Consider the following 16,603-nt stretch of genomic DNA (forward strand, 5'->3'; position numbering starts at 1 on the left):
AGATATATAGAAGTAAAGCATCAGTAACATTTCTAATATTTTATACTTTCAATGGTGAGAGAAATCTGGGTTTGGAAACATAATAATATTACTTTGTCAATCACCAAAATATTTGCGTGCTAAAGAAAAATAGACATTCCTATAAATTGGGAAAAGGGAGATATATATATATATATATATATATATATATATATATATATATATATATATATATATGTCGACATAAATAGACAGATAGACAGACATTTTGAAAAACAAAAGTATGGGCAATGGAGAAGTAAATGAAGAATAAAATGTAAAGTCTAGGATAATATTTATAGTACAGTTTACTTGATATTATAGAATAAGCAAGATACAATTAATGTCATGCACTCAGAGAAATGAACTCTAAACTCAATGTCTTTAAATAGAATAGTTTCACAGAGTGATCACATTCAAGTTATTGGCAACATATAGTGAACAACCTATATGGCAACGAGGTAAAATATGTTAGAAATTATGTGTAATGATTGTAAATCATCCACAAGAATGCAACCATTATAAGATTATTAAAAGAAGGGGAAATAAAATAATCACTAGAATTAAATGAATTTAAATATTATGAATTGTAGAATAATAGTGGTTAACACTTTTGCCAACAGAAAACATTTTTCTATTTTGTCAAACAATAAAACAGATCACTGAACATTAATTTTTTGGGGGGAGCACACCAGGTGATGTTCATTGGTTACTCCTGGCTATGCGCTCAGAAGTCACTCTTGACTTGGGAGACTATAGGGGATGCTGGGGGATTGAACCATATCCTGAGTCAGCCACATGCAAGCCACATGCAAGGCAAATGCCCTACTGCTGACTATTGCTCTGGCCCCAAAAAGTAGTGATTATATCAGAGCAGTGATTTAAAGTATACTATATTATTTCTCTTTTTGTCATTTGTCTGGTTTAGGTTTTTTGGTTATACCTGGGTGTGCTCAGTGCAAATTTATTTGTTCATGAAATACCTAAGCAATATTCTGAATATTATATGTGTTGATAGGAGCAAAACCTTTGTTAGCTGTCTGCAGAAAAATTTACTTATGATTGTACTATCTTCAGATCCCAGAAATATACCATGGTATATAATATCAAAAGTAAAGATTAAAAACTGGAGCACAATTTATAAATTACTTCTGTTACTTTTGGGGTAACTTAAAATACTTTTCTTAAATTACTCTATTTAAACTGTAATTACAAGGTTATTTTACATGATTGTTTCTTTTACCCCCCACAGATACAAAACTGTTCAATTATCTGTTAGTATACACTACCCTTTACCAGTGCACAATTCCACCACCAATATCCTGTTTTCTCTTGCACACCCCTTGTCTGCCTTGTCTGTCTTTCTTTTCTATTGCTCTCCATCTCTCTTTTTCTTTCTCTCTTTCTAATTTCTCCCCATTTAGACACAGCAATGTAAAATATTTTTACGAAGGGTATCATTTTTTTCTCCTTTTAGTACCCATTTCTTGTCCAAAGTGATCATTTTTTTGGGGGTTTTGGGCCACACCCGGCGATGCTTAGGGGTTACTCCTGGCTGTCTGCTCAGAAATAGCTCCTGGCAGGCACGGGGGACCATATGGGACACCGGGATTCGAACCAACCACGTTTGGTCCTGGATCGGCTGCTTGCAAGGTAAACACCGCTGTGCTATCTCTCCGGCCCCAAAGTGATCATTTTTAACCTTCATTGTCATAACCAGGGAGTGCAATTAGGGCAGAGATGAGAACACTATGACTTCTGTTTCTTTTAAATTAATATGATTGATCTCTAAGAAAAATATGTGATTAATATATGTTCTAGAAAAATCATGTATAAAATTATTTTAATGAATGAATTATTTAAAAATCTCAAAAATTTTGAGCAAGTATATGTTAAAACACAAAATTCAGGTTAATATAACCTAAATACATTGTTTTTCTTTTCACTACAAATATAAAAACTGAGGCACATTATAATAGATCTATAAAACTGAGAAACTATGTTATTTGCAATAATAATAATAATAATAATAAATTAATGAATAAATATTTAAATTATATTTCCAGAATATCATTGAATACACTTATGTCCTTGCTTATTTCCACAAGTGCCCTACTGATTTTTTTAAAAAATGTTGAATTTATAATTTATTCCCCTCCCCCAATATCTATTTATTATTCACAGTACATTGATTCCATTTGCTAAATTTGTACCATAAATCTCTCAATTTGAAAGGAAGGTTTTAATACTTATACTTTCTTTTATTACCACTTATGAAAAATGCTTCTTCTAACACTGAATCACATGCTTTATTTTCTAATTGTCCTTTATAATTTATATTTTAAAATAAAAACTGTAAAAAAGTTTTATTGTCAACTTACATAGAACGGTGGTACAATGTAAGAGGCTTAATAACAACTAATTACAAGAGCCTCATGATAAAATTTCACCATTATTTAAATTAGAGCTGAAAAAATGTTCTCATTATTGAGGGTGACAGAACTCAGTACCATTCAATTAACTAACCCTTCAATAGTTTATCATAGCTTCTCTCTACTATATAATTCTTTTCTCTTTTATTACTATCAAATATCTATATAAATACAGATCATAAACTCAGATAGATTTTAACAACTTATCAAAAACATTACAACAACATATAAAGCAAAAAGACAATGATTTCAACATGATATGCCAAATTTAAAATGTAGCATTTCAGATATTCTTAAGGTATACGATTAATAATCATTTTAGAGTCTATTGATTGTTTTTCATGTTTGTACCCATCTCCTTTTATGGAAATATTCATCCATGTGGGTATTTTTCTCCATCTGCTGGATTTGGATTTGACTATTTGATTTACATTGATTAATGAGACAATAGTAAACGTGGTTTGTAAAATGATTGCATATTGAGGTCATTTCATTCTTGGAACCTTAGACTGCCCTAAACTAGTCTGTAGCATAATAAGAGGCTTGATGTCCACTTCTCTAGAACAGAGTGCCAAGTGCTAGATATAAGATAAAGGCCATCTTTGATCACCCAGCTACCATCTGGCCTACCAGCTGACTAGACATCAGAGGAGTTTACATCAACCAGAACAAACACAGCTTGACTATAGAATCATACAAATAATAAATTGCTATTCTTTTACCACCATCAAGCTTGGTATGTTTTTTACGTAATTAAAATTAATTCACATAAAATGCTATTTTAATTCCTGGACTAAGATTTTAAAAATAATCTTATATCTGAATTTAAATTAGTAACTTTAACATAATTAGTTCATCAATTATTAACAATCTCACTATACTCACATTCATCTGCTCTAATTGTATCTGGAAAAAAAATCACTATCCAGATATTTTATTACTAAACAACTTTTGACTTCTCAAGTATACCATATATCTCTATAACTCAACCAGATAAAAGATCTGCTTTCCAGTACTTTTCATTCCCATTCATTTTTACTATAACAAGATCAGATGCATCCTTAGGTTTCTAGAGAAGTTGACATGTTTTAATTAACATTGTCCCTAAATCTCTTCTACATGGATATCATACAGAAACTTCAAACACTGCAAAAATTCTTTTCAGATTGTCAAGCATGATCTAATGGAGCATTTTTTTTTTTTGAGTCAGAACAAACTTTCAGAAAACTTTGAAGCTTTCTCTCTTTTAAAGGTTACAATTCTCAACACAGAAATCCTTGTATTGACACATATTGCTTTCTGCTCCTTCTTTTGCCTGTCAACTATTCTGGTATTTGTGTATGAAGTATTTGGCATTTTCTATTCCATGAAAAATCCTAAAACTGGCCACTGAAGTTATTTATGCCTATTTTCTGCTTCTGAGACCTGCACTATACTTTATACTGACCTCCAGCTAAAATATTCTACAGCTGCATCAAGAGGATCTATTTCCTTTTTCTATAGAATGATAGCATAATGTCTCCTGTGAATTTCTCTTCCTCTCATTAAATAGCTTTTATATGTGGTTCAAATGCATCTTGTTCAAGTATCTCATTGCCATCTGGAGATTTGGTCTTGATGCTCATGATATATTTTTAAATTTTTCTTAACTATCATTGGGAATTGTGTTATTCCACACACATTTTAGGTTTGGTATTTTAAATTCCATGTTAAATTTTTCTTTGCATAGTTATTTGTATTAAATTTATAAAGCATTTGGGACAAATTTTATAGTAGCTGATTTTCTCATCATATAAACATTTTTTGTTTAGGTCAATTTTAAAATTTACTATCAATATGTAATTTTTCCCACTTAGTTTTTCCGTATTCCCTTTTATTGCTAATTTTAGAATAACTTTGTTCAGTTGCAAATTACTTTTCAAAGATGATCTAATTTGGCATCACCACAATAAAAATGTCTTGTTTGGGGCCAAAGAGATTGTAAATCAAATGCCTCATATAAGACTATACTGGTTCCATTACTCCTCATAATGCTTGGGGGACCAAATGTGGTAAGGGAATCAAACACAAGCCAGTTTCTTGCAGTGCAAATATCTTATACCACTGTATTCTTCTCCAGCCCATACTGTTATTTATTAATTAAAATGAAGAACAATGTTTTTCTACATACAAGGATAAAGTGTAAATTACATAACTTAACTTATAAATGATGTTATATAAAAATATACAAACCAAAAATAGTTTATTACTATTTAATAAATGAACTGAATAAGCAAATTTAGAGAGGAAAAAAAAGTTATATTAGAGGTTGGAGAAAAGCTCTAGATTTTGTTTCTTTTAGCATCACAGCCTGCTGTAATCAGACTTATTCCTGGCCATGTACAAATCAACTGCCTTACCTGTTATACTATTTTACTTGCCCCAAAATTGTATCAGATTTAGAAAAAGTGAAAAGGATTTGAATAGGAAAATATTACAAAGGATATTCAGTTTTTAAGAACAAAATAAATACCGGCAAACAAATATAAATACCGGCAAACAAATCTTTGGATAAGAATCAGAAATTTGATCCAAGTATATGTTAATTTGAGTATATTTTCTGAAAAAAAATAATTGACATATATCAGATATATGATATTAATTTAATTTAAATTTTTTTGTTTTGTTTATGCATCATGCCTGGTTGTCATCAGGCCTTACTCTTGGATCTGAGTTCATGGATCACTACTGGTGGCAGTCAGACCATTTGGGGCACTGGTTATCAAACACAGGTCAGTTTTGTACAAAGGAAAGTGCACTACATACTTTACTATTGTTCTGGACCAGTTGATTCTTTATAAATTAGTAGCAGGCTAACAAAATTTATCACATTATTTTTGGTGATAGTTTGAAAAAGTAGAATATTTCATACTTGATGAACATAGATATAGCTATGATTTATTTTTGATGGGAAATTTAACCATGTTAAAAAACATTGATCAACTTCATTATTTTGTTTCTAGTTTTCTATAATAAAAATCTATTCATATGTTTGCATAAGCACAATATTATGCATTGTAACACTATACCAAAAACAATGAAGATTTGTATCCATAAGTCATTAAATTAAATTATATTTAATATAGAAATAGGTTATCTTTTCAAGGAAATAAGGTAGTTAGAGATTTATCCATTGAATAAAATATTTCCAAGGTATATTTTAAGGGGGGCAAAGCCACATACATAAAGGAAATTCCATTTTATGACTAGAAATATGAACATTATTTAAAAATACAATGTAAGGAAACTTCTGGAATAATGGCAGCTGTCAATTTGGGTAAGTGAATAGAATCAATATTGCAGCAAATTTTATTTTTGTATCCATATTGCTTGAACACTTTACTGTAATTTTATATATTGTTTTATAACTTTAAGTATAATGAAAAACTTGGCCTCTCACTACATAGTGAAATTGTAATAGTGTATTGATATATGGAAGTCACATAGAAAAATGAAAGAAGTTATATGAGAACACAAAGACAATCTTTGTAAAAGCTGACTGACAGAATATAGACTTCCCTGAGAAATATTGGATAATTCATATAACACAGTATGTGAATTACTTTCTGCCACAAAATATTGTATTTTTAATATAAGTACTTAATAGTGACAGTGATGTGATTTATTAGATAAATGATTTTCAAAAACCAGATAATTTTGAAACTTGTTTATAAAAATATAACCCACTGTGATTAAATCTAGGCAAAGATTATTATTATAATTTTACCAACTAGAAGTATTAAATTATAATAGTTTTCAATGAAAAAATAATTCTACATGAATTGTAATATATTGATTTATAGGAAACATTATTAACAATAAATTGGAAGTTTCCTGAAGTAACCATAGTAAATGTGTTGTATATGATAGCCGTTAATTGCTTCTTTAACTCTGAGCTTCAAATTATATAATTGCATTCTTGTTTGACTATAAACTCTAGGAAAATATAATTGCTGCATTCCAATACCACTCTAATTTCTCTGTTAATCCAAATAATGGTCATTTCACTAAAATATGAAACAAAGTAAGTTGCTCTACTTACTTTCAACAATTACTTTCCGGTCTTCCCAGTTATCTTTAATAAGCTGTATATTTCCAAAATGTGCATCGCTGTAGAAGATTCGGTTAGTACCTTTTCTTCTTTGATTATAGTCAAAAGCCAAGGCTATGACATTTTTGAAATAATGTGGATTCTCATATGGCCTTATTGGTGAATTTAAATTGGTTTCATCAGAAAGATGTATGCTTTTTAATATTGTTCTCCCTGAATATAGCAAATAGCCTTCATGTCTTAAGCAAGAAACTCCATCCTCTGCCAAATATCCATGAGCACATGCACAAGTTCTCTGGGCACTTCCTCGATAAAGACAAAGTTGCTGGCATCCACCATTGTTTTTGGCACAGACATTGGTGCCTAAGGAGGAAAAAAAAGATGAACCATTTCTGTTTGTTCTTTTGTTGGTCAAGTAGATTTTTCTTGCAGTAAAAATTTAAAATTCATGCTGAATATTTCACTTCATTATTCAGAAAAATTAAAACAGTCAGTTAACAAGTTTCACACTGTATTTTTTAACAGTAGTTTGAAACCTTGAATTCTGTCTTTCAAATATCACATTATTAAACATATCACATCTTAATAAAGTCATTAAATCAGTAGTTAAGTGAACGTTATTTTAAAAATTTCTACTGATATAATAACTATTTATCTTATAATTTTGGCCCAATAATTGAATACTCTATACATGAAATAAATCAACCAAAATACTGCACCATTTTAAAATTTTGTGCCTTAAATCTACGATTATAAGAAAATTTAAATCTGTAATACATCTAACCTACAGAGAACAGAAAGAGAAGATTTTTACCTCAGTTTTGAGTTAAGAAGAAATATCCTAATACAATTTCTTTATCAGCTTAATTCACTTTTTGAATCTATTATCTTTAAAAGTACTATGGCTTCTTTTGATGTTAAGAAAATGATTATAATTATTTTTAAGAGAGATTAATATAAAATTACCAAAAATACTGCCTTTATTTTTTTGTATACTTTAAGGAAGTGATGTCTTCAAACATGTTTCATACTAAGTATATTTGTGGAATCAATTTTATGTATATATCTTAATGGAGGATGGCAGCTTTTTACTCTCTAATTTTTAATCATGTTTCACTGAATAGACATATATATCTTCAGCAGGAATTTCTGTATTACTGAACCCAAACCTGTACTGTCAACATACAAAATTACTTAACACTGACATTCATTACCAAAGCTCAAATATACATATATATGTATATATGTATATATATATGTGTGTGTGTGTGTATTTACATAGAAAAATATTACACTTTCATTTTGTTAGGTTGCCATATGATTTGTAAGGAAATTAGATATAAAAATAGTATTTGAGGTTTGGAAGCAATATGTTAATAAATCCATTACTTTTATCCATAAATATGTGTTTGCCTTTGAGATATAGAGTAAACGAGAGAGTAAGTTAAAATGCAATTGTTATATGAGTGCTGACCTTTCTCTCTGACTCTGTTAAATATCTTAACCTCCTTCAGGTTGATTCCGAGACCAGTTCTCATGGTTACTGTGTCTGTGGCATCATTCTTGTGGCCTCTTCTTATGGATCCATTGGCATGTGCTCTGCCAAGAAGATGAACATATGTGATCAACATATATAAAATCAGTTTCTTTAAAGTTAAAGCAAACAGATGGCCAGCAAAAGGAAAAAAGACATTAAAATACTTGAGCCAAGGATACTTGAGCCTTTCTCTGGAAATTACATGGCTTTGTGTGATCCTTTTTTTTTTTTTTTGACCTTGCTAAGAAATGGCTAATCCTACAAGGGTAAAGCAACTGACACTGAAATAACAGTTAGAGACTCCAATGCTTATGAAAAAAAAATAAATTACCTGTCAGACCAGTAGATGTAAGCCCCAAAGACCGCAACTGAAAACATATCCACATTGTTCCCTGACAGCACCACCTCACGGTTCTCTCCAGTCTCAAGGTCAATTCTTTCTATCTTGTCTGTACGAGCATCACACCAGTACAATTTATTTTCCTAAGGATCGATTGAAAAGTAATATAACAAGTTGCTTTTGAATGGACACTTTATTAAGGAACTAAGGGAGCATAGAAATTGTACTAGTATAAGTTGGCAGTTAATGAACTTTAAATATTTAAGAAAAGAAATCCAACAGACCTCATAGTCAATGGAGATACCATTTGGCCAGACTATTCCCATGCTTACAAGGACAACCTTTTCTGAGCCATCTAAGCGAGCCTTTCCAATGCAGGGCATCTGTCCCCATTCAGTCCAGAACAAATAGCTGCAATTAAAATATTAGTTTATAGAAATATATAGATACACAAATATATATTAGAAATTTTAGCAGCATGATAAATAAATTAACAATAATTTTAGAAGCAATATATAAATTAATTTGCATTTGCAGCAATGTAATAATAATTGTAAATGATATTTTATCATCAATACAATTAAAGACAATGAACTAAATATCCGATGTTCAAATATTTGACTGATATTATCCATCTGAAATATTTTTCTAACAGATGTGCTTAACTGCTTCTATTTTTTATGACTTAAATATAATTTTGTTCAAGAATCTCCGTGTTAGATTATTACACTTTGTATTCTGACATATTGTGGATTTTAGATGCAAATTTATACTTGAGTTTTTTCACAATGCTAATTAAAAAGCAGTTTTTCTCTTTCTAACCTCAAAATACAATAACTATGAAACTTTCTTTATTCTCTATTACTTCTTTATCCCTAATTAGAAAAGTTTATAAAATTTGTTGTTATATTAATTTATGAAAAGACATAAAAGATGATATATTTAACTTTACTCAATTAGATTGCTAAAATCAATTTTAATTTTATAAAGTAATTTATATATTTTACAGATAAATTCATCTTAGCATATAATCTTTCAAACAAAACTTTCTTATTTCAGTATTATCATAAAAAGAATGTTATGTAAAATTAATGTGGAATAAAATAGTGTAGCATCTGCTTTAGTAAATTCTTACATCATATATTTTAAAATAAATAAGAATAATAAAGGAGAAGGGGAAAAGAAGATGTAATACAGAAAGAAACATAAAGTATGAATAATAAAACATGTTGAAATAAAATATAGACAAACAGAAGGTACATGATCCATAATTTCTTTCATGGATTCATTTAAAAAATGCAATATTTCAATACAGGCATTCATGCTTTTAGAAGCAATACGTTCCTTTTTCTGAAGCTTTGTAAACTAAAAAAAAATTTGAGGGGTGTCACATCCTGCAGCGGTCAGCTGTTACTCCAGACTCTGTGCTCAGAAATAGCTCCTAGCAGGCAAGGGGGACCATATGGAATGCCCGGATTCCAACCAATGTCAGTCCTGGGTCGGCAGCTTTCAAGGCAAACGCTCTACGGCTTTTCTATCTCTCAGTTCCCTCCACTAAAATTTTTGTTTTATGAGAAAATAGTACTCATTCAAGTTTTGAAAAATATGACAATTATTAATTCAAAGAAACAAAAATTAAAAATATATAAAAGTGATGATGAATAAAAGAAGTGGAGGGAGCAGAGCAATAGCACAGTGGGTAGGGCATTTGCCATGCACACATCCAACCTGAGTCCCGATTCCTTACTTCCTATATGGTCCCACAACCTGCCAAGAATAATTTCTGAATACAGAACCAGGAATAACCCTGAAAGCAGCCAGGCATGGCCCCAAAACAAAACAAACAAGCAAGCAAACATACATAAAAAAAAACAAAAACAAGTAAACAAAAAAAGAGAGGTGGAACTAAGCATAAAATACAAAAAACAAATAAACAAAAAAACAACCACCCCGCTACATTTATATTTTGTATCTACTCATTAAAGCTATTTTTAATAATGAAAATATTCAAATATATGTATTTATTCTTTTTGGCTTGATTAATTTTGCAGTTATTTTAATGTAAAATATTATATAAAATAAATGTAATAAATTTTTACCCAGATTAAAAAAAAGTTGTGATTAGAATCCCACCTATATAATTAGTCTTCAAAAGCATGCAGGTTTTTGAACGATAGAACAGCAGGTATGGTGTTTGCCTATGCATGCAGCCGAACTGGGATCGATGGACCTGGATTTAATCTCTGACATCCCAGTTTGCTAGGAGTGATTTCTGAGCACAGAGACAGGAGTAACCCCTGAACGCCTCTGCGTGTGATCCACCCAAAAGTATCATTATTTATAAGATATATCTATTTATAAGACATATTTATAAGATATAATACATATATATGAAGAAAGCTTTGTGGAAATAAACCCAACAATGTTTTATTGGATGATCTAAATTTCAGCAAGTATGAAATTTAATTATATTTTACTAAAGTTAAGATTTGTTTACGTGAAATTCAAATTATAGATTTATTAAGTACATTAACTAAAGGAGGCCAAAATTGTTGCCTCATTTGGGATTTTAGGACAAAATATTAGCAATGTGAATCTGGTAATATAAATAGTTATTATGATAAAAATCGCAGGAGATGAGTAAAAATTTGACTAAAATAGTAAAGCATATGCCTCCCCTGTGCCAGGCTCTGGGTTCTATACCTTCAATCACATAATGTAGCTCATCACAGCCAAGAATGACCTAAGAAGAGCTTTACTTGGTGAGATCCCAAAGGGCAAAGTGACCCTTTACTACTAAAAAAGTATGTGTTCTAATAAATATTAATATATCTGAAATATTTAAAATAATGCTATCATGAATATTAGTATTACTATTGTCTCTGTTTGCAAAACCTATGTGATTTTTATAAGATATAATAACATGGAAAATCCAGTCTAATTATAGAAATAACTTTTCCTTCTAAAATATTGACAAAAAATAGGTTATATTTAGCATATGTCTACTAAACTTATGCAAACTTTTATATAAAATAAATTTTATATATATAAATTTATATAAATAAAAAATTTTATAAAAATAAGTTATTTGCTCCTTTAACAGAAATTGAATATAAAAAATGAACATAAATAATATCTGTGAACACTGTTTTAAAATTAAAAATTAAATAATTTAATCCCTTCCTTCCTTCCTTCCTTCCTTGCTTCCTACTCTTCCCTTTCTCCCTCCTTTCTCCCTCTCCTTTCTTCCTCCTTCTCTCCCTTCCTCCCTCCCTCCCTCCCTCCCTCCCTTCCTTCCTTCCTTCCTTCCTTCCTTCCTTCCTTCCTTCCTTCCTTCCTTCCTTCCTTCCTCCCTCCCTCCCTCCCTCCCTCCCTCCCTCCTTCCTTCCTTCCTTCCTTCCTTCCTTCCTTCCTTCCTTCCTTCCTCCCTCCCTCCCTCCCTCCCTCCTTCCTCCCTCCCTCCCTCCCTCCCTCCCTCCCTCCCTTCCTCCCTTCCTTCCTTCCTTCCTTCCTTCCTTCCTTCCTTCCTTCCTTCCTTCCTCCCTCCCTCCCTCCCTCCTTCCTTCCTTCCTTCCTTCCTTCCTTCCTTCCTTCCTCCCTCCCTCCCTCCCTCCCTCCCTCCTTCCTTCCTTCCTTCCTTCCTTCCTTCCTTCCTTCCTTCCTTCCTTCCTTCCTTCCTCCCTTCCTCCTTCCTTCCTTCCTTCCTTCCTTCCTTCCATCCTCCCTCCTTCCTTCCTTCCATCGTCCCTCCCTCCCTCCCTTCCTTCCTTCCTTCCTCCCTTCCTCCCTTCCTCCCTCCCTCCCTTCCTCCTTCCTTCCTCCCTTCCTTCCTTCCTTCCTTCCTCCCTTCCTTCCTTCCTTCCTTCCTCCCTCCCTCCCTCCCTCCTTCCTTCCCTCCTTCCTTCCTTCCTTCCTTCCTTCCTTCCTTCCTTCCTTCCTTCCTTCCTTCCTTCCTTCCTTCCTTCCTTCCTTCCTTCCTCCCTCCCTCCCTCCCTCCCTCCCTCCCTCCCTCCCTCCCTCCCTCCCTTCCTTCCTTCCTTCCTTCCTTCCTTCCTTCCTTCCTTCCTTCCTTCCTCCCTCCCTCCTTCCTTCCTTGTCAATGGATTTTGAATCAGGAAGTTAGATTAAACTTGAATACTGGAATTATATATTATACTTATACTATTTTAAATCAAATCTTAGCATAATAAAATAATTGTTATACTGTATGAAATTTCTTTGAGAGTTATATCTTGGAGAATGTAGCCCTGAAAATACTTCTAAAAAATACCAAAATCTTGAGAATTTTAGAATGCTATTTACATAATTTATATTTTTCCCATAACAGTATTTTCTAAAGTGGAGTTCTTATTGTGCTTTGTTTGTTTGTTTTTGTGCCTCAGTCAGCGCTATTCAGGGGTTACTCCTTGCTCTGCTCTCATAAATTGCTCCTGGTAGGCTTGGGAAACCATATGGGATGCTGTAAATCTAACCCTGGTTCATCCCAGGTCAGCTGCATGCAAAGCAAACACCCTACCACAGTGGTATGGCTTTGGCCCCTAACGGAATTCTTTTATTGTATAAATTATAAATTATGTTTACAAAATCGAAAAGTACAAAATGGTAAATGAAACATTTACAATAATGTTGAAGATTTACAATAATAGTATTAGAAGAATTCAAAATACACACTGTCCTTGGCAATAAAATATGAAATGATCAGATGTCATAAGCTAATCTCCAACTGATTACTGACATGTACATAATTGAAAAATAGAAAATTACTGATGTTTAACTAAAAATGATATCTAAACACTTTTAACTGTGTAATAATCTTTCCAAAATAATATGCAAATATATATCATAAAGTATTTTTATTTCTATATTTGTAGATTATATTTCTGCATATTTTCATATAATAAATAATATATATAAATATAAATATTTCTGTATAATATGTCTGCAAGTGAAAATTTTAGAAAACTATTACCTAAACATCCTACTAAACTTATTACTGTAATACACATGACAATTTCATTAATACCGAACAGTTTACACAAAATACTGTAAAAAACATATTTTGGACTGTTTCAATTCAATCGTGAAATATACTTATTCAAAGCACTATATTATCTTTGAATGATTCAAAGTATTTTTAGAGCAATAAAAACTATGAGAAAACAATGCTTAAATTTTATATGGGGAATGCAAAGGGAATATGGAAAAATACGTGAACATTGTTAAGAAGAAAACTATTAAATAAAATATTAAAAGTTAGATTTTTGGATTTAAATTAATTTAAGTAATTTTCATTGAAATCAAATCTATTCTGTTAAACTGTTTTCCTGATACATAGATAAATCTGGATTGAGATATTTACAATAAAATTACTATTTCTTCCTATAAATATTTTATCAGTTATGCTAAGAAAAATACAAGGTAACAAAAATATCCAAGTTTTTGTAATAAAGGCAAGCATAAACTTATATAGGCAATTGCTTTGATCCACAGGAGCATCAAGAATATCATTGTACCCCCTGCTAGTATGAAGGCAATAGTATATACTATACTTGTGAAAGACTAATAAAATTTAAAACAATCAAAACAAAATACTATGGTAGCTATAGCAGGTATTCAGCATGAGATCTGTTTTTTACTTGACAGACTTTGACTGTAATATTTAATATTTGAGCAGTAAGTTTAATAAATTATATAATTTTGTAAAAGTGATTATAGTTTATGAATATATGAACTAATATATGCTATCCTCTGTGAAGAATGCAGTGTAACGAGGAACAATCCCTATTCTTTAAAGTCTTCACCATGTTTTCTATTTCATTGTTTATGTGAAGTTTTGTTTTGAGAAAGAAATATATGCCAATCTCAAATCAGTCAATAAATCCTGAATGTATTACAATTGCTTAGAGGTTCCAAAAATATAAAAAGAATTCAAGCACAGAATTTAGAACACTTTTAAAGGAAGAGAGTATAAAGACAGCATAACCTTGAATACTATTTTTCTATTTTATTTTTCTCACTAGTTTGAAGAATGATTCTCAAATGAATTTACTTTTGTACTCAGTAAATATTAATTATATACTTGTTATATGCTAATAACTGATGATATGGAATAAATTGAACTTAGTGACTCAAATGAAACTGTTTAGTGGAAAGGTTTATTTGTAAATCTTATAAGACATGAAGCAGGGTTTTAACACTAAATATTTCAAATAAATGTTAAAGTGTTATTATGAAGGAATATCATATACAATACACATACATCAACAAGTCCAAACAAAGATTTTATTTACAATTCTAAATTATATATACCAACTTGGATGTTTTCTCTTTATGTTTTTTTAATTTAAAGTATATTTTTGTACTATTTGTCCAGTGTCCTCTTGCTTTCAGTTTTTTTTAATTTCTTTTTGTAAGCATTATGGTTACAAAAATGTTTGTAGTTGGGTTTCAGTCATTAAATGTACACCATCCTTTACCAATAAAACTTTTCCACACCAATGTCCCCATTTCCTTCTCTCTCAAACCCTGCCTAATTTTGGGATAGGCATTTTACTTTTTTTCTCTCACTATTATTATAATGGTAGTTGTTAGTGCAGTTATTCTCTAACTACACTTTCCACTCTTTGTTGTAAGTTTCATATCATGGGCTGGTCTTCCAGCCCATATCTCTATTGTCTCTGGGTATTATTAATCTGTCTGTTATTTTTCTTAAATGCCATTGATGAGAATACCTTGTGTCTACCCATGTCCCTCTGAATCTTCTCACTCAGCATAATAGTCTCCATGTCCATCCATGCATAGGCAAATTTGATGACTTCATGTTCTGAAGAGCTACACAGTATTCCATTGTTTAGTTGTACCACAGTTTCGTGTGTGTGTGTGTGTGTGTGTGTGTGTGTGTGTGTGTGTTTTGGGGTCACACCCGGCAGTGCTCAGGGGTTACTCCTGGCTCCATGCTCAGAAATTGCTCCTGGCAGGCACGGGGGACCATATGGATGCTGGAATTTGAACCGATGACCTTCTGCATGAAAGGCAAATGCCTGGGGCCGGTGAGGTGGCGCTAGAAGTAAGGTGTCTGCCTTGCAAGTGCTAGCTAAGGAAGGAACGCAGTTCAATCCTCGGAGTCCCATAAGGTCCCCCTAAGCCAGGGGCGACTTCTGAGCACTTAGCCAGGAGTAACCCTGAGCATCAAACGGGTGTGGCCTAAAAAACCAAAAACCAAAAACCAAAACAAAACAAAACAAAAAAGAAAGGCAAATGCCTTACCTCTATGCTATCTCTCCGGCTCCATACCACAGTTTCTTAACCACTATTTGTTGTTGAGCATCTGGGTTGTTTCCAGATATGGCTATTGTAAATAAAGCTTCAATGAACATGGGAGTGCAGAGTGCATTTTTATTTTGTGTTTATAGGATATATCACTAGGAGTGTTATTGCTGGATCATGTGGGAGCTACATCATTAATCATCAGGGAGATGTAAATGAAAACAAAAATGAGTTATCCCATGCCAAGGATACTGGCACACATCACAAAGAACAAGAACAACCAGTGCTGGCGTGGATATGTAATTGTATTCCACTATTGGGAATGCCATCTAGTCCAGTCTTTCTGAAAAACAGTATGAATATTTCTTTTTTTTTTTTAATATAGAACGCTTCACGAATTTGCGTGTTATCCTTGCGCAGGGGCCATGCTAATCTTCTCTGTATCATTCCAATTTTAGTATATGTGCTGCCAAAGCGAGCACTGAATATTTCTTAAGTTTAAAGTATTTTTAAGGTGCTTTATTTTTCTCTAAATCTAACACTGTTTTCTATCACTCTTTTTTTTTTTTTTTTGGAATGAAGCATGTAATATAAGGAGTAACTGCTCGCTCTTTGCTCAAGAATCTTCCCTGGTATTGCTCAGAATACCATATAAAATTCTGAGGATAAAATCTGGATTGAGGACATACAAAACAAGCACTCTACACACTGTAGTACCTCTCCAGCAGCAGTTTTCTGTTACTCTGAAGTTCAACATTTGATTTTTATTTAAAATTCACAATTTTCTTTTACAGAATAATTATATAAAATAATTATTGTAATATGCCTACCTATCAATTCAAAATTATGAATTTTTTCAAAATAATTGTTTAACATAGAGATTCCTATAACTTATTATTTTTATCATCCCATATCATATG

The 16,603-nt window shown here is 31.7% G+C and overlaps 1 protein-coding gene and 1 non-coding gene across 2 annotated transcripts in view; both read right to left on the reverse strand.

Moving 5' to 3' along the window:
* LRP1B (LDL receptor related protein 1B) overlaps positions 1 to 16,603 on the reverse strand; it is a 1,191,264-nt gene that overhangs the window by 431,477 nt on the left and 743,184 nt on the right. Inside the window, 4 exon segments of the mRNA XM_049772845.1 lie at positions 6,532 to 6,903; positions 8,015 to 8,139; positions 8,409 to 8,560; positions 8,702 to 8,828. Of these exon segments, the coding sequence (XP_049628802.1) occupies positions 6,532 to 6,903; positions 8,015 to 8,139; positions 8,409 to 8,560; positions 8,702 to 8,828 (776 nt within the window).
* On the reverse strand, positions 16,059 to 16,165 carry LOC126010606 (U6 spliceosomal RNA). Its single transcript, XR_007496627.1, has one exon. It is a non-coding gene; the product is annotated as a U6 spliceosomal RNA (small nuclear RNA).

The sequence above is a fragment of the Suncus etruscus genome, chromosome 5 (assembly GCF_024139225.1).
Source record: "Suncus etruscus isolate mSunEtr1 chromosome 5, mSunEtr1.pri.cur, whole genome shotgun sequence".
In the NCBI taxonomy this organism is placed as follows: domain Eukaryota; kingdom Metazoa; phylum Chordata; class Mammalia; order Eulipotyphla; family Soricidae; genus Suncus; species Suncus etruscus.